Consider the following 27,708-nt stretch of genomic DNA (forward strand, 5'->3'; position numbering starts at 1 on the left):
AAAAAATAACAAATATGAGGCAGCACTTCGCATTTTTCTGCTGCAAATTTGACATCTATTATTAAATATGAAGCTTAATGTGCAAAATCAGTGCTCAAGCACGCTTGACAAACACACTTTTTTTTAAACGATGAACACCAACTCTTGCTTTCTTAACACTGCAAATACAACAGAGGTTAAAGTCAGAGACACTGTTATTACTGAATATCCATGTCTGCACTCGGTCTGTGTTGTGACAGCAGTACCACATCGACCAAGCTTTCACTCCTGTGGTTTGACTGGACATCGGGTCAGGTGATATAGGGATCGGGTGGCAGTCGTGTGGGAAGGTCTGGGTGTGTCGAATTTCTGCATACATGCGAAGGATAGATGGACTTTGGCTTTGCTTGCGGTAATCTTGGCAGAGCTTCAGTTCATCCGGGTGAAGACAAACCCGAGCTACAAAGGATTGGTCTCGAGTTACCAATATACGTACAGACGATGACAGGGAGACGAACTCAGTCCTCCAGTGGACGATTGGTTTAGAGTTGCGTCTCTTAAGCGTCAAAGGTGCGGCTCAAGAACTGTCAGAAGTTTTGTTTTTTTGTTGTTTTTTTTTTCCTGTGAAAAGGTAGTCAATCCTCTCCCTTTTCTCTATATCCATGCAAAGGATAAAAAGAATGCTGCAAAATTACTCACTTCATACAACTAGCTAGACTTCCTTCTGACCCAATATTCATACTGTCCTCTAGTCTTCAGGGTACACGACTAGTGGTTTTCTCAAATAGTTGAGGAAGAAATGCGACGTATACAGGATATCAATTGAGCAGCGAAGATTTTATTTCAAACTTCATCACTAGTCAGAGTAACCGAATCATGAGGGAATCTTGGCCGAGTTGTAGAAATCTCTGTTGAAATCTCTGGTGTCTCAGACTTTTCCTTAGAATATCTTCCAAGCACATCAAGAGTTTTCTGTGTGATCAAATAAAACACCTGTTTCCCTGAAACTTGGTAGCGCATTGTTTTTTTGGGGATATTCCACCAAATATACCAGCAATCAAAAGTAAGGGTTTGGTAGAAAATCACAAACTATCCAAACATTACCTTGTGATTGTCACACATTTTCAACATCGGGCTCGATGTATGATAATGAATGTGTATAACTCAATCTAAACCCATCAAACTTTTAGACGTGTAATCATTTTGTAATCATGATGAATGTAATCATTTTATGTTTGTGCTTTCGTTGATCAAACTTTTAGTAATGTTTGTATGTTTTGACCAAATGTTATGCTTTGAAATGGTTGCTGAAAACACATTAAATCGCTGGATCACACTTCTGTATCAGGGTTCACTTAAATGCAGTTACAAACATTAAAACTAAGAATGTTGGAATGTAGTGAAGCCACAATATTTTTGCCTTACAATAAATTATATTAAATGGCATGCTCTTTATTCTTTTGTTTTATTTAGCAGGTAGGTAGGTTTATCTCTCAATAATAAGTTTATTGTAAGATTAAGAAAAAAAAAAACGGAACAGAGTTTTGATTTTACTTTAATTACTTTTTAGCATTCACTTAATGCACACCACTCCACTATTTTCTACTCTTTGTTCTTCGCCGGGTCTTTTCGTTCAGCACATCCTTTAAACTGAGTGACCTGAAGATTGAGTGTCCGGTTGACAGATTGCCCGACTCGCCAGCCCGGCTCCATCGCCAGCCCGTCTGATGGCTCCCTGGCTGACTCGCTGTCTGAGGGGCTGATTAACAAGCGCTCCCACCTTAATAGCAACGAATCAATAGTGCAATCCAACTCTGCACTCTGCAGAATGACAGGAGAGTTGACTACAGAATAGAGGACAGTGTGGTGGATAAATGCCAAATGGTTTTCTCTCTAACAGAGATTTTTATTTTTTTATTTTTTTTGTAGCATGTGTGTTCCAGTTTCCAGTGCAGACTTTAACTTGGCCTGCGTGTTTCTTGTGATGAGCCTTTTTTTTTTTCTTTTTTTTTTTTTTTTAGAAAAGCCCCCAGGTAGAGTAGAGATTTTAGTGCCTTTTGTTGAAAGTCTGTCAGGAATTCACACACTTTAAATAATCTAGTTTTCTAGAGATGAAAAGACGAGGAAGATTTTTGTGATTATTTTACTTAGTTGAAGTCTGACTCTCCTTTACTATAATCCATGAAGGAAACAGCAAGATCATTGAGTCCTAAACTTCTATAATCTCCCTCTAGCAGTCACAGAATCAAGTTATGATTAACATGGATTGCTAAAGCCAGTGCTCTAAAGCTTTTAAGGTTTCTGGAACCGGCTGAGGATTTATGTAACATCGTTTCTCATTATTTAGGTAAATAAGATAATCTGATGTGAGCTTTCACAAATAAATTTAGAGGGCTTTTTTTTTTTTTTTTTAGAAATCATTGTTACTTTTTTATTTTGTTTTTTATATATGCGTCAAAAAATACTGCATTTTCTTTTACACTAACCTAAATAGTGAATTTTAAGAGGCAGTAGGTTTACTCTTCTGCTTATAGTATCATATATGTGCAGGGTACACATTTTTACTCTGCATATTGTTGTTGTTTAATCTGTTGTATTAAAGAATTAATTGAGAGCATTTTCAGTATTTTTATACATATTTCAATATTTGCAAGGCACTCATCCTGATTGGATGCACTAACATAACTGAAAGTTTTCCTCAATTAAAAACAGTCAGTCACCATTTAACACAGCATGTTTCATTTCAAACAGCAAATTTAATAACGGGGCATTTCTGAGTCTGTGACCTTGTTAATAAATTGATCAGAAAAGGTGTCACACTGCTGTCGCCCATATAAGTGATTGATGAGGGAACCACAGTGACCTCAGCCTGAGTTGGTTCTTTGCCTAATCCTAAGCAAAGTTCAGAGAGGCTTTTTGTACAATGACCGATGAGACATTACTGACAATAAACTGAATTCTTATAATCCTACAGTAAAGGAGTTGAGCAAGATCACCATACGGTCTCTAGAGTCTCCACGACCATAGAAATGATGTCGACACCTGTGGGAACACAGATATCACAGTTAATGAAGTTTCCTTATAAATGGTGAGCTTTCACCATCCATTTCAGTTTAACTCTGGAGAATGACGCAGCAGTTTCTGTTTTCATAATTCTGTCAGCTGCTCAAGGAAGTGCAGCTGAAGGGACGTTGCAGCTCCTCTTGAGCTTGTCATTTTGCACAAAAATAATAATCTGATTAGACAGAATCATAAACACAAATCCTAATATCTGTGTTTTATGGATCACTACGAGCGAATTGGTTAATAAACACACCAATGTCCTAAAGCGTAAAGTTGTTTCATACGAGTCACAGTATTTTAAAAGTTGTGCGAGCAACCATTTGGACAGGTTATTCCTTTTGGATGATTTAGGGGAAAAAATCATCTTCCCTGCAGAGTTAGTGTGTAAAAGAAAGCCAGAGGTATTGGTTTTCACTGATAAACCAAGAATAATATTATTTTAAAGTTCTGCAGGAAGCAAAAACATTTTAAATGGAACATTTTCTCATGACTATTAAAACTGGTAAGTGTTTTATCTAGAATGTTTACTAAGGTCATCAAATCACCTTCAAATATGTTTTTTGTGCTGATCCTGTTGCCCACTGCTGTTCTCCTGTTATTCTAATTCCTTAACACAATACCAGGGGTCTCTGACTTGTACATCTTCCTTTTAAATTGCAGGCAAATGCATCAACAAAGTGGCAGGTATATGTGTTTCTCCCCAGCTGAGAGCACTATTCCATCTGAAGCACTACTTCTACCAATCTTTAAATGAAATGGGCCAGAATATGACATAACATTATATTCACAGCAGTTGCAGTGCCAAAAGTGACAATAAAGTAAAATGTACTAGCCTTACTTTCTGTGACAGCTGAGTGACCAGCGATCACCTGCAGGGTGATCAGAGACGGCCTGCGGTTATCTGTTAATCTATTTAAAGATGTCTATGTACAGACAAGTTATTTTTAACTAGCCCACTTATAGACACATTGAATTTAACCCGCAGTATACTGAAGCATGATGGCCCATTGCTATCTACTGCATTATTATCAGGGTTTACATGTTTGTGAATATATATCAAAATACTTTTCCAGGTCATGTTAACTTAAACCAAATGGAAAATGCTGCTTTCTTCAACCTTAAATAACCCAGCGGCATTTTGGTTCCAGACCAAGAAGATTAATGCTGTGAAGTGGCCAGTCTTTTTCCTGGTCTTTGATCCATTAGGAAACTTATAGGCTAAATATTTAGCACTTTAGTCTCCACAGTAAAGCATTTTAAGTTAGTGAAGAGAATGTAGCCTACATACGTTTTTGTAACCACCTAATGTTAATTATTCTTTTGGTGTTTTGTTAAATTTGATCCTTATATATAGTATATATATATAGGATTTTTTATTTTTATTTTACCTTTACATTAATTATTTTAAAAACAGAACAGTGTGGGGGTAAAATGATTTGTGCAGAAACAACTATTCCCATCAAGAGAAGTACACTTCACTCAAACAATTTCATGTTTTAGCCCAGAATTTGATGAAGACTACGAATCTTTGGGGGGGGGAATAAAAAACTGCTGTATGCTCATTTTCTGGGCTCACACTGATGGTCATTCTGTTGAGTGTGTGTTTTTGTTTTTGTTTCCTCGGACGTGGGTGAGATTTTTAAAGCATACTGCTTTTAATGGAAAGCAGCTCTCGTGAACAGCACAGCGAGTTTGACACAAATGAGTTTCGTCTTCTTTCCCACGGGGCCCAAGCTCATTAAAGCATATTACTGTTTGTGCCAAAAAAACGAAGGACCTACTTTGGTTTCCAGCCTGTTGTTGAAGAGAATAAAATGTAACACACATGCATACGCACAGGGGAGAGAAACAGGCCCATATTAAGTGAAAGCACAGTCTTTATTCAAAGGCATATTGTGTTAAGCAATAGCTACAATTACACTAGATAACATTAAAGTGCTCAGCAGCATATTTATTCAACTTTATTGACACTACATCACCTTAATTGCTGTCAAAAAAATCTTAATGCTAGCGAGTTAACCAAGTGCATGCTGTCATATGAACATTAAGCCTGTAATAAAGTCACTAAAGATAACAATTGATGGGACCAAACAGTTTTTTAAGAATTTGAGATTCTATGCAAATAACAATTATTTTGTGTTTACACATATGCCAAAATTTAACTAGCATAATCAATAATGTCCACTTATTTTCCAGAGCCCATCAAACTCATCAAGTTTTCACTAGATTGGATATCTAAACTCAGTGCAACTGTGATAAAACATAAAAATCTGTACGAAGCGGAAACAAGTGAGTTGTTGATACAATTGCTTTAAAGTTAATGGACAACCAAAAGAAACAAAATTCCAATCTTAGAATGGCATGCAGTCATTTTAAAAAAACAGAATAGAGGGAGAGTATTCACAAGCAGAAAACATCTAAAACAGTTGCCAGTTTGGGAGTGATGTGACACTTTGCACACAGGTGAACTTAATTTCATGAAGCATTTGGTTTCTGAAGGTACTTGGTTGCATCGGACCGTTGCAGAGGCTTCATAGCAAAATGATGTGTGCAAAAAACGCATGCAGCTCAAGCTTATATTTTTATATTTTGCTTATTTTAATTATGCAAAGACTATTTAGCATAAGAAATATTAAGCATAAATATTGTATAATTGTATAAATCTTAAATATATATATTTTTTCTCAGCATTTATCTCAAGTTCTTGTGAGGAGAGTGAGGCGCCTCTCGTAACTTAAACCAGAAGAGCAGCAGCACTTTGGCCTCCTGTCCTTCCTTGTTCTGCAGTTGTAAACTGGTATTAATTTGTGATCACGAGCTGTGAAATTTCAAACACAAGGTCAAATGGATGTTGGCTACGGCTGACAGCTACCTATTTTTCACAGCACATATTTAGCAGATGGTGGGCTGCCTGTTGGAAAAGATCCCAAAAGTTGAGTGTTAATTGTGCGGTTAATGACGAGGTTAATAGTAGGATGAATATCACCCATTGTTGTAAATTGATTCGCAGCCATCTACCAATTATAAGGTTTATTTTGTAATGCATGCTGCTTCATATTGGTATGTGGTTGTTTGTCTAATCAGATTAATTAACATTACATAAGCAGGTGTTTACTTCAGCGTTAGAGCCTGGTTTTAACTGTGCTCAGCTTATTCTGCTCCCCATGGTTTGAAAGTGTTTGTGTACCCCTGCTGATTTTTGAAATGTATTATAATATTTACAATGTATCTCTGAGCAATAAAGTGTGAATACATGCCATTACCAAAATTAAAATCTAAGGGTTATTAAAAAAAAAAAAAAAAAACACGGTACAAGACCAGCCACGTTTGGGGACTTTTAAAAACAATGAAATAAATTTTGCTGTAGCCATAAAGGAGGGTTAATAGTACATGTATTTGCACCCAACTGCTATTATGCAAACATCATTTGCATGCACAATGCAAGTCAGATACAGAATATTGTTTTGTATGTTTCTATGTTTGTTTGTTTTTTATGTGAGAGTAGAATAAACTACTCTCAACCAAAACAATCCAATGATGGATGGTAAAAGTGATTGCTAGCATCTTAGGTAACCTTAAGAATATAAACCACAAAGTTTGAAGCCATGAAATCTTATTTTGAACAGCCTTGTGACATTGGTGCCTGTCTGCTGTACCTATTCTATTCATATATTGCATGAAAATATACCAAAAAACTGCACTTTCTTATTGCCTTTATAATTAAAAACATTTATTTTGGGGGTTTTACAATAGCCAAGATGGTGGGGTCAAAGAGTCCTAGAGTGACAGGTTTCGGTTTTCGTACCCCTGAAGACATGTTCTTGGCACATGTCACCTACTATTCAAAAAGCACTGCTTTTTTTTTTTTTGTCTAAAGAAAAAAAAACATACCTAGAGACTTTTCACCCACTAAAATGTACATAGTTCATGTGTAAAACCTAAAGAGTTACATTTAGAGTTGATTGATCCAAACAGGTGTGTGTGGTAAGCGCATGCAACACACCACTTCCATATAGAGCGGTTTTTGCCACTTAGTTGATTCCGTAAAAGTCCTTTTCTCTACAGGTAGCATAAAGCATACATTTCTGAAAAGAGACGGCTAAATCAAATGGCTATGCAAGGCTTCTCTCTATGAGGAGACACAGTGACTTGATCTGGAATCTATTTGCGCTCATGTTGTTAAAAACAAAGACTTGATGCTTGATTTGTGGTCTTGGTCTCAAGTTTTATTAGCAATCTCTTCACTTCTAATCTTGAGTGAAAGTGAGTCGATGTGCAAGCCTGCAGCTATGACAGGTGATGCTGTGCATGCTCATAATTTTACTGCAAAAGGGTGCACCCAATTAATCAGCTAATGATGTTTCATCATAATCTGCTTTGGCTTCATAATAATGATCATATGTGTGTTTTTCTAGTTGAACACTATTCTCTTGCTCCTGCTTTACCAAAAGCACTTCCTGTTGTCTTCATTAGACATTGATATTCTGCCTCATTCTCCCTCCAGACTACGCCCAACCTTATGCTGTAATTCAGAAATCTTAAAGCTTGACATGGCTTTTAAGCATCTGTGCCTTTAAGGTTTGTTTTGACTTAAGTTTCCTTAGGAAAAAAAAAGCACACTTATCAAGTCTGATCCTAGTTAAGCTGCTGCTCTCTCCTGTGTGCTTCAGCTTTCAAAATATCTGTTTCTATAGAAGCATTCCTGTTTGCTGTTTCCAAGTTAATCCATGCATTTTATTAAAAACATACTTATCCTCCTCATTTTTATTGAAGCAGTAAGTGTGCATGTTTTTTTTCCATATGCGGTTTTTGCATTTTTTATTAGTTTGTGCTAAGTAAACATTACAGCTATATTGCATCTAATGTTTTTATCTCATCGTGTTTGCTTTATAGCTCTTCTGACAACCAGACGATGTCTCATTATGTTCTGTTGTGCAAACTGTAAAATACAAAGCATGAAGTTCTTTCTTTTTTACGCATCTAATGGATGACGAGGACATTTGACAACCCTCCATCCATGTAAATGTAAATGGGCTGGACATAAATGCAGCTGAAAAATGTTCTCCAGTCGACATTAAAATTGGGACTGCTCATGTTTACGGAGGTAAACACGTTCGCTTCCAAGAACAGAAGGGTATTAGAGAAAGCTGAAAACATTCATTACAAGTGGGTCGGTGATAGATTATTTATTTAGGTGCCAAACTAATGTCTGCATTCCTTCATCTTGTTTTTTTTTTCTTATTTTTCTGCAGGGGGGAGCCATCCAGAATATTGAGTCTCAGCGTTGTCTGGAGCTGGTGGAGAGCAAGCAGTCAGCCTTCACCTTCCAGCTGGCCATTCAGGACTGCACTGGTCAGAAATGGACCATCACAAACATTTTGACTGTCCTGCCGCAGTGAACACTGTCAGGATGGAGTTATAAAGGAACTATTAGAGTCCAAACAGAGGGGGACTTTTCCAAAAACACAAAAAATAATCAACTCTGGACGAGTTTTTACCCAGAACCTGGACAAGAATACAAGTGCTTCAATCATGCACGGACCATCAGTAACTTAATAACCTTTTTCTACCAATGAAATGAGCAAGGAGACAGTCACAGATGGAGCAGATGCTGTCGAAGCTATTAAGCCTGCCATTAAAATGAGATATATTATGGTTTGTTCTTTGAGGGGAAAGGCTCATGAAACCGTGGAAGCAGACTGTTTATTGCAGGAGTGGGCTTGCTTTGTTATTTTGGGTCCCTGTCAGCTTGAGATGGTGCCTGAAACCCCATCTGTCTCTTTGCAGAATCAACAAAACAAGGTGTATGACCATAATTCCAAAATGTCTGAGTGTATAGATAGTTGGGGGGACTGAGCGGAAAACCTGCCTGCATGCAAAGCAGCTGATGTTTTTGCACAAATCAAACATGGAAGGCAGTCATTAGCCGTTATCGTCCTGTTTGACGCAAGATTGAAGTCATCAAAGAAGCTCTAAAGTCTGTCTGAGTCACAAAAACCAGACAGAGTGTAATGCTGAGCAACGATGGAGTGATTTAAACTCACAGCATGATAGAAACTCTGGCTCCTCAGAGGTTTTGTAGTGTGTTTCAAAACTAGATGGGTACCTGCAGGGACCGCACATGTGTGGTCAGAGACGAGGACTTTAAGATTTTATGAAACACCTTTGTAATCCTGTCGAGATGACGAAGAACAACTGAATTGGAAAGTGAGCAGCAAAGACCTGAATTCATAAGGATTTCAGAAAAACACAATTTTTTTATTAAGGACCCAACTTTCTTTCTTACAAAACTGGCCATAGCCAAGAAAGAAGTTACACTTAAAAATGAAACAATTAAGCTTTTTATTTTGTAGCACTTTCATCACTTATTGGCACCCTGGGTAAAATGTCCGAGGAACTAACTTTTTACCTCAGCAATATAATTTCACAGTGAACTTTGTTTCTGACAAACACCTCCTTCATTGTGGAATATTATGCAGCTGAATGACCAAATGAAAACCCATTTTCAGATTCATGGTGTCGGCCTCCTGATTTTTCTTTAGCAAGATTAGCTGGACCTTTGGGAGAGAAACATACTCCCCACCTCATGGAGCCCACCCATGAACACTGAACAGTCGCTTTTCCATATTTTCATTCCTGATTTTTTTTTTTTTTTTTTTATGCCAAACCCACCACAGTTAGTTGTCCCAGTAGTTGTCAACCAGTGGCACATGTTGAAGTGATAGAATAAAAATGCTTTTCCCTGACATGTCTGCCAAAAAATGGATTGGCATATGGGTGACATTTAAATCATTTTTATTTTCAAGAGTAGCTAAAAGAAAGAAAAATACCCATTTGTAATTTCTTCCCTGTGACAGAGTAAAACTTACCTGATTAATTTTTAAAAAACAACAAATTTTAGTGTCAAGTGTTTCAAGTTCATGCAGCTAATTTATGTAAAAACACTATTTACATAATAGTGTTTATGTAAACAAACACTATCATGTAAATAGTGTTTACATATGGCTATTCATTAAATAAATTGCTGTTTTATATATTTTTGGGGGAAATTTAAAGCCGAATTTACATTTAATTTGTAGTTGGTCAAACTCAGGATTCTGAAACCAATTTAGAAATACATTAAACATCGTCTGTTTAAACCTTCTGGTTTTCAATCATAAAACTTTTAAAAACCATATTAGCATACACGAAACGGCAAAGAAGTGATAAAAGGTAAAAATCGACTAAACAAGACTTTAAAAACTAAATGACACAATAAGTAAGATTCTTTAAAAAAATATCTTTTTCTATTAAAATCCTGTTGTGCAGCATAACTTTTTAAAACGTCAAAATAACAGTAAATTATTTTCTAAAAGAAATTTAATGCCAGGTCGTCTGTTTTTTTGTTTCTTTTCCAGTATCTTTGGCCATTTGATAACTGTCTGTATCCATTAACAACTAAAAGATCCACAACAGAAGACTGTAAAGGCAGTTTTTATTTATAATGTAAAAAGTTTGTAAGGTCCTCCAGTGCAGGAGTGTTAATTATTTTCAGGAAAGTGTGAACCCAAATGAGGACTTCAGACTAGTTTGTGAAGTGGATTCTCTACTTGGCTCTCCCTCAGACATCAGTTTTCACTGACATGTTTCTTTGATCATAGTCAAAATGCTCTGAGCCTCTGAAGCTCAAGTGTTGCCTGAAAATTACAGCAGAAATTTGGATATATTCTAGCCTGCGCTTTGGTTCGGCTGATGCCAGACTTCGGTTAAGAAGAACCCTGCATCCTGCTGACTTAAATTAAACAAAACTAGTGATTGACACGCGTGATATTAAGACGAGTTTAGAAACTGGAAAGATGCAAAGATGTGAGCTGACGTTCGGTACATTTCTTCCTTAATTATCCTCTAATTCAGTCTGTTGCAGCTCTACACCCGAGTGTCCAACATCAATAGACTTCACAGATGAGACGTATTTGGAGCAGAACTACCTCTGTGAAATCACATCTTTTACATCCACCCTCTCAACAGTTTGTGGCAGATTTTGCAGACTTGTTTGAAAGGCTAAGAATGTAGCTTTTATTAGAGATTGTAAATGAATGAGTCCTTTTCTGTCTGCAAATATCATCCTCTTAAGACCTTTAGAAGCAAAAATTTAAAATAAGGAAAAGGAATAGCTACGGAGGGTATGAATTAAATCAAGTACAAATATTAACCGGTGTTATGTATCCTTTTTAGCTTCCTATATTGCAGACACTTTTTTGCTCCAGGAAACAAAGCATGTGCAATGATGGACTACTTGTTACAGAGGATGACATAGGAAGCAAATAGCTGATGGAGTAAGGATGCTCTGAGCTGAGTGTTGCTCGCTGACAGAGGCCTGGCAGCACAGCTGTTTGCTTGGCATGGTTTATTAAAGCTGACTTTTGATAAACAACCGCACCACTGAATGTAGCTTCCTGCTAACATTCATCCCTTAGATATCACAATCAGTTATTTATAGTTGCAAGGGGACACAGAGCCTTCATAAAGGAGACCACTGTGTTTTTGTTTTTGACCGTCTCAATATCTCTGACTTCAACTGGACACATTAATAAGTAGGCAGTTACTATTTGCCTTTACTTTTGTATGGCCTAGTTTTAAGCTTGACTTTTTTTTTTTTGGTATCTTTAATTGCACCCCCTCCATTAAGTGACTACTCTAGTTAGACACAAAGATGAGACTTCCACTACAATCAACTACAATAAGCCCTTGCCTTCTGCGTTTCCAGGCGGCACATTGTCATTCGATATATGGCTGCGCAGATTCTGTTGAACAAGAACCCCTAGAGGTTCTCACTTTGCCAGGGAAATCCATTTTAATTTGCGATTTTAAATTATGTATCTGCTTTACAAGATAGTGGAAAGATCCATTGTGTTTTATTCATATTAGTGCCGTCAAGATTGGTTGGCTTTTTTGTGCCAATATTTGATTAGCTATTCTTTTTAAAGAGGCAAGCATATCTGCATTTGCAAGAAATACAATTAGATTTGATATTCGTGGCTGTGGTGGTGGTGGTGGTGGTGAAGGTTAAACAATCTAGATAAATAGGAAATAAACAAAGATGTGTCGCCAATCAATTTGTTCACCATAAAATCTAATTTCAATGTCAAAAAAGTAGCTTCTAATCGTTGTAAGCATTTTTACTGTTGCTCAAACACTAAATCAAAAATGTTCTCATTCATTTAGCTTTGGCACTGTGATAAATGACCGTGTTTGGCTGCTAATTAACTTTTGTAAATCTGTGTAGGAGTAAATCTGCAATCTGTTAGTGGATGAATTATCCGTTCAGCACTCGCCTCTGTCCAGTAATGAGACTGCAGCAGCTCAGACCAGTGTTGCCTCTCAGTTTTCCATCCCAACGTGTTGCAGAAAAGAACTAGAAGTTAAGTCAGAAACGAAAGAGACACACTAAGCAGATAACGCATTATAGATCCAAAAGTAGCTTCTTTGTTCCCCATTTTCATGGGGAGCATGGAAATGGGGAACAGGACGTCGTTACTGAAATGTGTTGAATGATTCTGCAGAAAAAGATAAGTTGATGATAGTTACGGCCAGAAGTTTTCAGACACATTTCGCAGGCACTCATGTCACATTTGGGTCTTTTAATGATGCATTTCAATTCCCATTTCAATTGCTCTTTTTTTATATATTTTTTTTTATAATTATCATGCAACTAAAAACATTCTACTTTTGTGCAGATCCTTTCTGCCCTGTACATTGTTAACATTATTTAGGCACAAATACGGTGCTGTGAAAAGGCACGGCTCCCTTTTGTAGCTTTCATACACTTTAATATTTTAATATGTGATTTAATCTCCCTTAGCAAAATGAATCTTGAAAACATTGGTTTTTTTTGTCACCATTGACCATTACTTTACTCATATCAGGAAAAAAAATATCCTTCATTCCAAAAAATGCACCTCAGAATTTTAGCTCGCAAATCTTTCCTGTGTTACTTGTGGTCAAAGAAAATATCAAACAACATCCTCATCTAGGTGACCTTACTGCATAATAACACAAGAGCATTTTTAGTATTATCTTTTTTTCTTTATTGTCAAAATCCTTTAAAAAGCAGAATTCTTTGGAAGAACCAAAACACTAACACAGATAAATTAATATGTAAAGAAGGATTTATTAGCATGTTAATATTCTGTACAAGAGTGAGGCTGAATTATAAAACAACTCTGCCATCATGTCTTGGTTTTTCTGTATAAGTAAAGGCAATTTTTCTTTTTTTTTTTTTTTTTTTGCTCAATGGGCATTTGCCGCTTATAAAATCTGTTCTCTCGTTTTTGCTGGTCTCAGAAATTAGGCACTGCCATAGAAGATCTGCAATCAACCTCTCAATTATTTAAGAAGCCAGACTTAAACAACCTCTGTGAATAATTCATCTTAAAAGCTGGATGAGTTTTAATTATTTAAGCCAGTTGTGTATTGAAAACTTTTCATTGTCAATCATTAGTCAGACGGTGGAGGGTAAAGGTTTAGCACTTTGTCGAAGACTGGACCTGGACTGTCTGTTGGCTACTGTGTAGCATCTCTTACCAAATCTTTTGTTGACCCTCAATTTCTTTTTTTTTCTTTTTTTTGTGGCTCAGGCTTGTAGATCCTGAATTTTTGGAAGTATCTCAATTTTTGGGAAGCTTTTACAATGTCAAGTCATGAAAATTGTCCAAGCTATTTTATTAGTGTATTTAAACTAAATATTTATACAGTAAGTACCAATAATAAAATGGATGATGTCAACACTTCTTCAGTTTGATTATTTTCCACCTACTTATTTTTTTTTTTAATATATGCACATCAAGGCAGTGTACCTGCTCATATTAAAAGCCAAAACAGATGTTTCTCTTATAAAAAACATATTTTGCCTCAAGTTGTTGATTCATTAGACAGACCTGGTAAGACTGTATCTTAACTAATATTATATGGAGTATGAAACTACTCGTCAACCTGGAAAAGCTTCCAATTTTTTTGTCACATCATGTGTAAGGCTGCAGGAGATTAGCATTTTTTTCAAAAAAATATTTGTTCCAATTATCAAATCCCCTAAATAGGTATTTTGTTGTAATTGAAAGTAAGAAAAAAACAGAAGCAGATGTCACTGACTACAGGAGCCCGTCTGTCAATCCTGTGATGACCTGGCCCAATGCGACGACTTTTTAAAAACGTTAGTGTCACGTTCGTCTTGAAAAGGCTAACAGCACTGGAAATGATAAAACTTTGATGATACGCCCAAAATGATCACAGCATGTTTAAAAGACCAGAAGAAGACGCAACACAGCAAAAACAAGCTCAGAGGTGCAAATGTGATTTTGCGCATGACATCGGTGCGTCTTCACTGACTGCATAAATGTTCAACAATGGGCAGATTTTGCTTTGCCATACCAAACAATTAGAAGAGGCCAAAACATTTGCCTGCAGTTGTTGGGTAAACGGGAGCTGCGTCAGGTTTCCTTTTGCTTTAAGTGTCCTACCGCCATCTTGACTCCCAAGAAACGCCACCATCACAAGATTAAATGTGACAGACCTATCACACCCTGACGTCCGTGGTTATGAAATCTTTTGAGCTGCTAGTGCTGGAGCATTTGAAAAACATCACAGCCCCCCTGCTGAGCCCCCTGCAATTTGCTTACCAGGCAAAAAACGTCAGCAGATGATGCAGTCAACTCGGGGCTACACTTCAGGCTACACCACCTCGGCCACCCACTGTTCGTACGCCGAGATCCTGTTTGTAGAATTCAGCTCAGCTTTCAACACCATCAAGCCAGACAACCTCCACCAGCATCTGGGGCAAATGCTTTTTTGACTACATTATACATTTTTTGGGGGTCGGGGGGTTAACCCTGAAGATGACAGCAGGCAAAGTTTTTAGTGGACAGTCTGCTTTTTCTGATGATGCCAAAGCTTAGGGTTTAAAACTCTGACATCAAAGCAGGCTAAATAAAACTTCCTTAGGGCAGTTTGTCCTCTGTAGCGCAGATGTGCCAGGGGCAGAAGAAGTGTGGGCCTCTTCAGTCTTGTATCCTGTGAGGACACTCTAATTATCACCCTTGTGCAGCAACCTACTCTCTCGTTAGGGTGCTGAAAAGCTGGCTGGACTCGCTCTCTGTCTCTCACTCTGTCATTATTATTTTTTTCTCTCCCTCTTTCCTCTTCTCACTCTCCCTCCCTCTTTCTCTCTTTAATTCCCTCTTTTCTCCTGCTGCCATCCCCTCTGTTTTAATAGGTGCCATTATGGAGAATATGCATCTTCGCTAAAGAGAAACCCATCCTATCGCACACTGGCCTCTTAAAGAGCTACAGCAATGCTCAGCAATCAAAACATCCTCTCCATAAACAGCAAAGCATCCCCTTGGATAATTTGTCGTAAAATGGGGATCTCTGTGCTCGTATTGTTTGAGGGAGTTACCCTGAACACCTCATAAACAAGCCTGAGACCTTCTTCTAACATCAAAGGCGTTGTAACCCAGCACTTTCCATGAGCCATGAGTGTGCACAGCGATCATCGCGCACAGACTGGTAGCACTAAAGGCCGGCTGAGTGATTAAAGCCAGTGCAGCAGTCTGAGGCCTTGAAGCGAGCGTTAACAACGCGGCGCCAACCTTCGCTCACGCCTCATTGGCTCAGGCTTCTGCTGAGTAACCACTGCGACTTAATTGAAGGGTACACTTCGTTAACGGCGTTGCCAGGTGACCAAGAGGGGCTTAATTGAAGGCCAACGCTGTATTGGATCTGTGCCATTCCATCAATCAGGTGCATTAGCAGGAGCCAGGCTCTTTGTCTTCGCTGGCAGGGGAATGTGCTGACTGCGAGAGGGAGGAAGAAGGAGAGGAGAGAGAAACGTGGAGCAAAGGAGAGGAGAGGAGAGGAGAGGAGGGTCCATGGGAGTAAGAAAGTCCTCGGAGAACTGGTTATCAGATTAAACCGCAAATGCCACATCAGCAAAATTATTAAACGGGGGATAAAAAAATGAAAGACCCAATCTTCTTTTTGGGTAAAATCTTTGCTGAGCAGAGAAAAGATCAGAAGCTGAAAGGAATGACAGAAATTCTTTGGCTCTGTTCAACTTAAAGCAGCAAGCCTGTTTTTCTCTGCAGAACCAACGGAACTTACATTAGAAATATGTTATCTTCTACGAAGCCGTATCGGAGGTTTTTTTTTTTTTTTTTTTTTTTGCTATTTTATTAATAACCAAGACAAATTCCTCCCAACAGGTTTCCACAAGTACATGCCTCTGATGAGATCAAACAAGCCAACGTATCAGAGATCTTTTACATGGTTTATTTCTCTTCTTCTTCATTCATGTTTATATTTAAACTCAATGTCAACTTGTATTCTGTGACTGCTACAATGATGAGTGGTGGCCACTCTAAACATTGACTTTCTTCTCTTTTGTAATTAATTTGGTGATGGAGTCATTGTCAGTTTGAAAAACCTAAATGTATCCAAGCTTCAACTTTTGGCTGATAACATAAGATGTTTCCACACAACATCCCCCCCCCCCCATCATGTTTCTTCCCCATGATTTTGAAGTGCATCACCACACTTTCTGAAGCAAAACACCCACACAGCATGATGCGTTCTTCACATTTGGGACGGTTTACAAGCATCACCCTTTTTCTTCTTAAAAAAGTAATGCCCACTGTGTGCCAACTTTTCAATTTCAGACTGATAGAAAGTGCCTTTAAAAGTTAAGATATTTGGCTGTAGTGCCTTAATACAAATGCACAGGTGTGCTTCCAATTTTCTCAGCTGTCATGAACAGAAACTTGCAAGGCTATGACTTTATTAGGCTATCAATAAATTGCCTTAAGCAGTGTTTGCTCATTTCTAGTCATTTTTGATGTGTCTCTGTTCCAGCACACCTAATTCAAATGATTGCATTATCTCCTCTGCATGCTATCAGGTGCTGCAGAAGTCTGTTAATCACCCACTTAAAAAGTCAGGTGTTTGGCAGAAGGGATAAACCTAAAACATGTAGGGTCGAGGTCCCTGAGGACCAAAATTGAGAAATATTGGCTTAAAGGCCCAGTAATCTTCTGAATTCAGAAAAGAAGAGAGAATTTAAATAAAGTGTTCTGTCGCTCAACCCTGACATGTGGCATCTAGAAGTATGTGGGTATTACCTAACTGACATGAAACAAGAAAAGTATCGTCTGATTTCTAGGTTACACCAGCTGGAAGAAGTAAGAAATGCCATTTTTTTAGTACTCAGTCCTCCTAGGCAGCATCCGTGTCAAAGTACTAGAAAATTATGCAACAACTGCAGATTATGAGCACATAATGTCTTTTTTTTATTTTGCGAGGTGAATTTGCTCTCTGACAAACCAGTCATAAAAATTAAAACATCAATCTCAGCCATGTACATCACTGTTTGCTTCAGACTTAGAGGGTTTTTTTCTTCTTCTACTTCATTGTGCTTTTTTCAAATTTTTTGAAAGCCTGTTGTTGAAAGCCCATCTCTGTTTTCGTGTCGGTATAAATTTATTTGAAGAAAAAAAATTCCAGATAGTATCTTTAAAAAAAATACACCTGATTTAGTGTAATATGGGCTCCTGTGAACCATTTGATTATGTTAATTTTCTTGGCTGCGAGGACCAAACATAATCTCCTGTGCAAACAACAAGGTGAGTTAACAGAATTTGAAAATAAATATATTTTTTATCATGATGGAAAGTCTTGAGAGACATAATTTACCACCATCAAACGCTCGGTATTTAGGTCAGGGTTAATTAAACTAATGAGAGCAACTTATCAGGAAGCAGAGGGAGCTCCCATGCAGGTTTGCAGCCTGAACAGATTCAACCTGACATCCTGGAGCATGCAGGACTCTTGTCTGTTTACTGTGACAGCTTTCAAGCCGGGGGACAAAAATAATAAAATAAAGATTTTTATAAACCCATACTGTAAAAAGCACTGCCATGGACACACTTGACTCTGAAGAACTTTTCTGCACAGCGCACCTGAGGAAGAAGCTGTCACCGACAACTCCAGCGCAACTGTGAGAGACCCCTAAAAGGTCAGCAGCGTGGGGCGTGATGAAGGATGTCAGAAGACTCCCTGCAGGTTGGAAGACGCCTGACACTCTGCTCTGTCTGCTGCGCTTCCTTCCTCACACCGCTCTGCCTCCCACACAGACATTACAACCACAACACAGCGAGCGTTGTGCAACTGCGTCTGGTTACCTAATGACCATCAGAAGCACCTGACAAATAAACATTCTTCCGAATCAAAACACAGGGCCTCGTGCACGCAGCCCTGAAGGTGCGATGCAAAGTACCCGCTTCTCGTGAGGTGGAGTTATTTGTGCAGACGACGGAGAAGTTATGAGATGTTCTTCTCTGGGCCAGAAATCTCTTAAGTTATTAGTGTTTAACAGCGTGGGAGAGACTCTGCGCTGCCTGATCCAAACTGCTTCTTGCTGAGGGAGGCTGCTCTGTCGCCCCAGAGGCATAAAGTCAGTGTTTTTATTCTTCGTTCGCACTCCAAAGTTGTACTTTTTAAAAAAGTGCATTTAAGCTCATAACTTTATGAAGAATTTGACAACCAGTGAATTTACTGGATTTTGCTGTGAGTTGCTGACTCCAGCATGTGATTCTGAAGTCCACAGCACAACAAAATATACTTTATAAAATATGACTCAAAAGAAAAACAAAAAAACTATCTTTAGCAAACATTAAAAAAAATTAAAAATCTGATGGACAACAAGGTAAAAACAGTGACAACAGTCACTACTGTTTACAAAATTGCAAAACATTTACTTATAAAGAGCATACAATTCAGCTCAAAGTTATTGACACTCCTGGTAAATTAAGCTGCACTTTTTTCATGTCAAGATTTGTAACTTTCCCCACCTTGTCTTTCTTGAACCAATGTTGGTCTGTGAAATTTTGTTTTTTCACGTCTTTTCAGTTCCAAACATTCTCGTAGGTAAATGTTTTGTTTTGGCAATTTAAATCTGATCTACCACTCGTTTCAGTATAAAACAACTTATGCTGATTTTTCGAGGGAAAAATCAGCATAACGTCGACAATAACCAGAGGTCGGTAATCAAATATTCCTTTCTTAAAATTGGATATTTATACCAGCCGCTTGTTGTAAAGATATATGTCTGCATTTAATAAGTTGACTGTGAAAATTCCCAACCATAACACAGTTTCACATAAATACCAGAAAACATAATGTTAAGTTAAAACAGCGATTGATGTATTTGAGTGCATTACCATCTCCACCCAACTGGCACATGCCTCACAGAAAATCAAGCGCACCCATCTCTCTCATTCAGGCCTTCAGGAGCTTATAAAGTAACCGGGCACACCTGTGTTCAGTATGTACCCTTCAAACAAAGAACTCAGCTTCAAGCTCCTGCAGAGACACCACTGGTATGAGTTGTATATTAAATCATTGAACTTGCTTTCAGAAGAATTAATCGAACGTGTTGAGGAAAGTTTGTTTGTTCATCAACTTAAAAAAGTAGATTGGAATTTGTAATTAATTTTGTCATTTGTTTGTAGGTTTTCAACCTGCTTGGTGACTCTGTCTACTGTGACCACTTAATATAAAATCATGGTGGTCCTGTATGTGATCTAAAGACAAAAGAGAAGAGAAATAAAAAACATGTCACTGAGATGAGTTGTTCCGGCGTCTCTTTGATGGGAGCAAGCCTTTTCAAGTTTGGGCAGAAGCTGAGGAGGCTTGGGCAGACCAGAAAACTTGACAGTTGAAAACCAGCGCAAAACCAATTGGAAACCAATTGGAAACCAGTCGGAAACCAACTGACCAGATGACCAGGAAATCCTGATTGAGGAGGGCTTCGACGGATTAACTCAAGGAGGACATCAGGTCGTCGCAGCTGTACAATTCACAATGGCTGAAGAAATGTTTGGAAAGTCACTGAAACAATTGAAGCTGGATCGCACCATGGCAAAATCTTCCTTCACCAAGCAAGCAAACTTCCTAAGCAGAAAAGCTGCCAACATGACAGAGATGGAACTGCGAGAGGAGTTCAAAAAGCTAAGCTCTGATGCCAGACATGTAAGTGATTCAAATGATGATTACAAAGCTGGACTATTAGCAGAGCTGGAAGATGAAGCTGGTGAGCTTGATAAGCAGCAAGAAGCTGATTTTGAAAAGACTATTAATGACTGAATCAAAATTTGATGAAGTCAAACAAATAGTTCAGTCTAATTTGTGGGAAAAATATGGTCAAGATGGGCTCTATACTGCAATCCAAGAGGCAGAAAAGGCTTGCAATGTTGCTTCTGACATAGAGGTCTTGACTGTGAATAAAACTGCATATGAAGTGCAGCTGTCCTTTGTAGAGAATATGATCCAGGAATCTGTTAAAGGTTTTGTGACCTGGGAAATATGGATTCCAGTAAAAGAAAGGGGCAGTATAGAGGACAGAATAAAACAAATTAAATTGATGAAAAATAAACTTCAAACAAGAAAATCACAGTTTGCTATAGCACAAACAATTTCAGAGGAGAAGAGAAAATCAGATGCAGCTCAGGGAGATCTTGCATCTTTACCTCTACTAGCTCAATCTGCACCCATTGTAAAGATCAGACCTATTTGTCTACCAAAATTTCATGGCTGTAAAAGAAACTTTCACAGATGGAGGAAAGACTGGGAAAGCCTGCAGAAGCAGGGAGAACCAAGTGGCTCAATTGAAGTGAAAAAGTTCCAGTTATTGGATAGTGTAGATGAAAGGATCTGTCATGAATTACACCTGTCTGCGTATGATACTGCGGCGGATATGTTCCGAGTCATGGAAAATAGGTATGGCGACAAGTCAAGTATTGCTTTAGAAATCATTGAAGAGCTTGAGAAGATCCCACCCCTTAAAGCAAACCAGCCAAGGAAGGTGATAGATCTTATACAAAAAATTGAAAAGGCTCTAGTTGATTTAACAGAGCTAGGAAACATTGGAGCCATGAAAAACCCTCTGGTTATTAAATCTCTAGAGAGCAAACTACCTGATGTTATAAAGAGAGACTGGCTAGTTTTTATGGTTAACCCTGCTAATGCAGTAACTCCAGTTAATCATTTTGATAGTCTTCTTAGATTTCTAAAGACACAGGAGGAAGTTCTAGAAAAACTAGAGCAACTTGGAGTGAGTGAAAAAGTTGAAAAGAAGTTTGAGAGGCGACATGCTTTTACTCGAGTCGCAAGAACCAATCATGCCTGTATTGTTTGTGGAGACACAAGACATGGAGATAAGATATTCTTCTGTAAACAGTTCAAAGCAATGAATGTAGCTGAAAAGCTCAATATTGTGAAGACATTGAAAACATGCAAAAGGTGTTTGAGAAAGCATGAAGAGGATGCTGGATGTATAAGCACTTACCTTTGCAGGAACAAAGATTGTAAGAAAGGGAGCTTTTCAGATCACCATTTCCTCCTTTGCCCAAAGGGTGAACTTACAAAGGCTGGGGGTGATAAGCCAAAATGGAAAAATAGACTGACAGAAGAACAGGAGAAATTCATAGCTGAACTTTCACCAGAGCTAGCAGAGGAATGCAGAAAAGCCTTTTCAAATGTGACTGCATCAACAAGCAACATAAAGGGTGAAGTCCCTGGTCTTATGGAGTCATATGGACTAAAAGAGCAACCTGTTATCCTAATGCTGTTGGAAGTTACTGCAAATGCAGGCCAGAAAATTGGCACTTTGATTGACCTGGCTTCTGATACTAATTACATTACTCACCAAGCAGCTCAAAAATTGAACCTAGAAGGTGAGAATATAACATTAGTTGTTCATGGTGTTGGGGGAATGTCAGTCAAAGTTAGAACAAGAAGATACCTGTTAAAAGTGAAAGTTAAAACCCCCAAAGGGACAGTGAAAGCTCACCAACTCATTTGTTATGGACTCAGTGAGATTGCTAAAGTGCATAAAGTCATTCAACCACTGCAGCTACAAAAGTTCTTCCCAGATGTTGACCTGGAGGACCTCAAAAGACCAGATACCATTGAGCTACTAATCAGCCACAGAGAAGGCAGACTGGCCCCTCAAAGAGTCAAGGTTGTTGGAGACCTGGTCCTGTGGAACAGTCCACTCGGCATAACCGTGGGTGGAGCTCATCCAGATCTTTGTGAAGTCGTCGACGTGGCAGCACACAGTTCAGAAACACACTTTGCTCGTTCCATGCGCACTGCTGCTGTAAAGTATGAAGAAATCTGCAATCTCAAAGAAGTTAAAGCAGAAAGCAAAAATACAACTGCCAATAAAGAGTTTATTGATTGGTGGAAATGGGAGAGCATAGGGGCCGCTTGTGAACCAAAGTGTGGTGGATGTCGCTGTGGGACATGTCAACCAGGTGGAAAAGAGATGACATTAATGGAGGAGAAAGAACTTGAAATAATTAAACAAGGTCTTACTTATGTGCAAGGAGATGCTCACAGTGATACTCCCCACTGGGATGCAAAGTATCCGTGGATTGTAGAACCCGCTAGTCTTCCCAACAACAGGAAAAGTGTTGAGTCAACTTTCTTAAAAACAGAAAGACGATTAAATAAAGAGCCTGAATGGAAAACTGTCTATGCAAACCAGGTGCATGAAATGGTGCAAAGAAAAGCAGCAATAAAGCTAACAGAAGAAACTTTGAACGGCTGGAAAGGACCAGTATGGTATGTAAACCACCAGGTGGCACCAAATCCGCATTCTGTAACCACTCCTGTGCGTTTAGTATGGAACAGCAGTCAAAGATTTGAAGGTCTAAGTATGAATGATATTCTGCTGAAAGGTCCTGATGTTTTAAATCCTATTCGTGCTGTTCTACTCAGGTTCAGAAGGGGTCTGCATGCTGCCTTGGGAGACATCAAAAAGATGTATAACTCTGTGTGGCTAGAGGACCTGGAGAGACATCTACACAGGTTCCTCTGGAGAGACAGCTCAGAGGAGGAGATTGGTGAGTTTGCCATTACCAGAGTTAACATTGGGGATCGTCCTGCAGGATGTATTGCCCAAGTAGCAATGCGAGAGACTGCAAAACTGCCCATGTTTGACAGCTGTAAAGAGGAGCGGAGGATCCTGGAAGAAGACTGTTATGTTGATGACATCTTAACATCTGACAATGACCCAGAACTTTTGCACAAACACATTGAGAAGGTGGAAGAGGTCTTAAAAGTTGGGGGATTCTTTTTGAAACCATGGGTCCTATCAGGTCAAAGTGGGAGGCAAAAAATGTCCTTACCTAGCAGAGACAAAATCCTTACACTCCCCAATCAGATGAAAGAGGATGATAATAAGGCTTTGGGAGTGGGATATCTGGTAGAAGAGGATAAGTTGTATGTGATGACATCAATCAACTTCTCAAAAAGAAGGAAAAAAATGAAGGTGGGACAAAACCTAGAGGAAGGAGAAGTGAGAGCAAATACTCCAAATCCTCTCACTAGGAGAGAACTCCTTAGCCAAGTAGCTAGCCTTTTTGATCCCATTGGCCTAGTCACACCCACCAAACAGAAGGGAGCCATTCTTGTTAGAAAGGCTTTCCAAGAAACCAGAACTGCAGGCAAAGCAGGTGACACGTGGGATCAAGCACTTTCTGATGAGCTTAGAAATGAAGCCATTGAATTGTTCCAGGAGTATGTGCGCCTGGGCCAGATTAAATTTCACAGGAGTTTAACACCGATCAGTTGGATTGGAAAGCCCCTAGGGATAACTTTTTCTGATGGGAGTGACAAAAGTTATGGTGCAATTCTATACTTCAGATGGGAAACAGAGCAAGGGATCCAAGTGAGACTTGTAGAATCCAAAGCAAAACTCACTCCACTTGACCAGAAGGGAGAACCTGTAAAAGCAGAGATTTGTGGTGCAGTGTTTGCAGCTCGTCTGAGAAAGTATGTTGAAAAACACAGCAGAATGGAGATTGGAGGCTGGTTCCATTTTCTAGATAGCCAAACTGTGCTAGGAGCCATTCAGCGCAACAGCTATGGGTACCAAACTTTCTTTGCCAACAGAGTTGGTGAAATACAGAAAGCTGGGCCAGTTGCAGATTGGTGGTGGATCCCAGGTGATCTCAATGTCGCAGACATTACATCAAGAGGAACATGTCCTGAGCACCTCCAAGAGGACTCACAGTGGCAAAATGGACCAAAGTTCCTGTTGCAACCTATTGATCAATGGCCGATGAGATCAGCCAAAGACATTGCTATATGTGCAAAAGAAAGTGTTGCAAAGCTCCAAAGAAAAACTTTCTCAGCAGTGACGACCAGAGCACAGTCTAAGCAAATTAAAGAAAAAATGTGTGAAGGTGTGACAAAGAATCCTTTAGAAGCTACAGAGTGTAAAGAAAGGGGTGGTCAGCTCAAAATCTCTCCTCTTACATTCATTGCCAAGCAACTAATTCAAGAGAGAAGGTACAGTAGTCTTTCTAAACTAGTCAGAGTTATTGCATGGGTGAGAAGAGCTATTGGAAACTGGAAACTCACTTTGGAAAGCCAGCAAAGTGGCAAAAAAGTGAAAGTAAAAATTTCAACAGATGTCAAACAGCCAACCATCCATCCCAGGCTTAGTGTTAAAGAGTGTGAGAATGCAATGAAAGATGTTTTCCTGGCTGCTCAAGAGAGTACTTCGTTCCATGACACAACTTTAAACAGATTAGTTGTGTTTAAAGAACAAGATTCTGGACTTCAGGTTTGTGGGGGTCGTATTCAATCCTTTAATGAAGACAAAAAAGTTGTCCCCATTTTGCCCTTTGACTCATGGGTATCCACATTGGTTGCTCTTGAAGCTCATGAAGTAAATCACGAAGACATTGCTGGAACATTACTCCAGATGAGAAAAAAAGCATGGGTGGTGAGAGGCAGAAGATTGGCCCAGAAAGTTGTGGATAATTGTGTAACATGTAGGAAAAACAGAGCAAAAAGATGTGAGCAGATAATGGGTGATCTTCCACCAGAACGAACACAGCCTGCCAGACCATTTGAGTTTACTACCATTGATCTATTTGGTCCCTATGAAGTGAGGGATGAGACCCGGAAAAGAGTTAAGCTGAAAGTGTGGGGTATCATCTTCTGTTGCATGTCATCTAGAGCTATTCACACAGATCTTGTGAGTGATCAGTCGAGTGAAGGATTCTTGTTAGCATACCAAAGATTTACAGCCTTAAGAGGACATCCCAGGAAATTATGGTCAGATGGTGGAGGAAACTTTATTGGAGCCAAACCTGTCCTGGCTGATCTTTATCTGTTTTTGGATCAACTAAACAAAGAGAAAATTCAACAGGAAGCTTTAAAACATGGAACTGAGTGGAGCTGGAAAATACATCCCGCAGACTCCCCCCATAGGAATGGGGCAGCAGAAGCAGCTGTAAAGATAGTCAAGCAAGCATTGCATAATCTAGGATCAGATGGAGTTTTCACATGGAGTGAATTTCAAACATTCCTGTATATGGCAGCTAATCTAGCTAATGAAAGGCCAATAGATGCAAGAACTCAAAGTAGAGAAGACTGCATAAGCTACATCACACCAAACTCTCTGCTGCTTGGAAGAGCTAGTCCAAAAAGTGATAACTGTGGATTTGACTTTAAAAGTTATCCACTGAAGAGATTAATGTTCATCCAAACAGAAGTGGACAGATTCTGGAAAAAATGGAGTCAACTAGCTGGACCAAATTTGTTTGTCAGGAGCAAATGGCATTCAACGAAGCGAAATGTCGCTGTCGGAGACATCATTTGGCTTGCAGACCAAAATGCTCTGAGAAGTCAATATAAACTTGGCAGAGTGATCAGTGTAAACAGTGATGGAACGGGGACTGTAAGAGATGTGCATGTACGAACTTATCCAAGTTACCCTGTACCACTTGTGAAAGCAGGAGGACAAACAAGGCGGATGAGAAGAAAACTTCAAATGAAGATCCCCTCGACAATACTTCATAGAGATGTCAGGCGCATTGTTGTATTATTGCCTGTAGAAGAACAAGAAAACCCTGCAGGGACAGGACCTGGTGAAGAGAAAGAGGTGTGACCTCCTTGGGTTCAAAACCAGGAGCTCAAGTGGGAGGTGTTAAGTTAAAACAGCGATTGATGTATTTGAGTGCATTACCATCTCCACCCAACTGGCACATGCCTCACAGAAAATCAAGCGCACCCATCTCTCTCATTCAGGCCTTCAGGAGCTTATAAAGTAACCGGGCACACCTGTGTTCAGTATGTACCCTTCAAACAAAGAACTCAGCTTCAAGCTCCTGCAGAGACACCACTGGTATGAGTTGTATATTAAATCATTGAACTTGCTTTCAGAAGAATTAATCGAACGTGTTGAGGAAAGTTTGTTTGTTCATCAACTTAAAAAAGTAGATTGGAATTTGTAATTAATTTTGTCATTTGTTTGTAGGTTTTCAACCTGCTTGGTGACTCTGTCTACTGTGACCACTTAATATAAAATCATGGTGGTCCTGTATGTGATCTAAAGACAAAAGAGAAGAGAAATAAAAAACATGTCACTGAGATGAGTTGTTCCGGCGTCTCTTTGATGGGAGCAAGCCTTTTCAAGTTTGGGCAGAAGCTGAGGAGGCTTGGGCAGACCAGAAAACTTGACACATAAGAAGCATCTCTGGTCTCAGGTTTTTGCTGATCTTTTTTTTCTCATTTCAGAATCTGTTCATCCTCTACAGAGATGTTCTAGACTGCAGTGATATTGATCGACACCACTTTAAAAGATTGGAAGAAAGTCTTGCAACTTGGAAGTAGAACATGAAGATCTGAGGAGTGATTTCAAAACTTTTGCTCCACATAGACTCTCTTTAACCTCACAAACTCAGTAATAATCCTCCAATTCTGGGATCAATACAGTTATCTTATCTTATCTTATCTTATTCAGTTATATTTTTTCTCCATGTAAACACCTGGGGATTAAACACTCCTTCAAAACAACTGAAGTTTTAAACCCTGATTTTACATGAAAAGCATGACATGCATACTGTAACCAATTGCCCTCTGAAGGATGGCTACCGGTCATCCTCTACACAACATCCAGACTTAAAGGAAGAGCAACAAGAGCAAAGACATTGTTGAAGGAAAACCACAGGCAATCCTGCAAGCCATCAAGAGGATAAGGCAAACATATCGAGGAAGTTGTTTTAGTCAGACGAGAGCAAAACAGAACTGTCTGGCCTCCTGCAAACAAGAGGCCAAACAATGACTCTGCAATGATCATGCAAGACCATGCAATGGTTGCATGCTGCTCAGTCTGACCGAGCTCTAGTGATTTTGCAAAGAACAATGAACAAGGGTTTGAGTCTTTGGATGTGCCAAACTGGTAGAGACACGCCCATAATTTATGATCCAATTTGCCTTGCTTCTGAAATCTTCAACAAAATTCATCCATGTTTTAAAACATGTTTTAAGTTTTTATACTAAATTTCTTCATCCAATTGTAAAATCCCTTTTTGAATATTAGAAACTCTAAAGATGTATGTAGCTTCAGTAGCTAAAATAAAAAAGTGAAGTATTGTATGATTGATTTTATTTATTTAGAGGACTCATGGACCAACATAGGAAATATTGCTTTCAGAATTTTCTTTACAAGTTTTTTTTTATTTTATTTTATTTTTTTACTGTTTTGTTTATTGAAATGGGAAATTCTGACTTATTTGTACCAGGAGTTATATTGAATGTGTTTGGTGTTATCTGTACCGCAGT

At 38.8% G+C, this 27,708-nt stretch overlaps 1 protein-coding gene and 1 long non-coding RNA gene across 4 annotated transcripts in view; both read left to right on the plus strand.

Annotated features, from left to right (window-relative positions):
- LOC103466266 (polypeptide N-acetylgalactosaminyltransferase 18-like) overlaps positions 1-13,811 on the plus strand; it is a 161,125-nt gene extending 147,314 nt beyond the window's left edge. For all 3 annotated transcript variants that reach the window (XM_008411739.3, XM_008411740.3, XM_081607973.1), the window contains exon 11: positions 8,295-13,811. In XM_008411739.3, coding sequence (XP_008409961.1) covers positions 8,295-8,441 — 147 coding nt within the window. In that variant the 3' untranslated portion in view covers positions 8,442-13,811. The remainder of the gene's footprint in view (positions 1-8,294) is intronic.
- Positions 13,812-19,314: 5,503 nt separating this feature from the next.
- Positions 19,315-26,514, plus strand: LOC145551955 (uncharacterized). Its single transcript, XR_014087852.1, has 2 exons — positions 19,315-20,097; positions 22,849-26,514. It is a non-coding gene; the product is annotated as an uncharacterized LOC145551955 (long non-coding RNA).
- The last annotated feature ends 1,194 nt before the right edge of the window (positions 26,515-27,708 follow it).

Source organism: Poecilia reticulata, chromosome 6, assembly GCF_904066995.2.
Source record: "Poecilia reticulata chromosome 6, P_reticulata-male-v2, whole genome shotgun sequence".
NCBI lineage: Eukaryota > Metazoa > Chordata > Actinopteri > Cyprinodontiformes > Poeciliidae > Poecilia > Poecilia reticulata.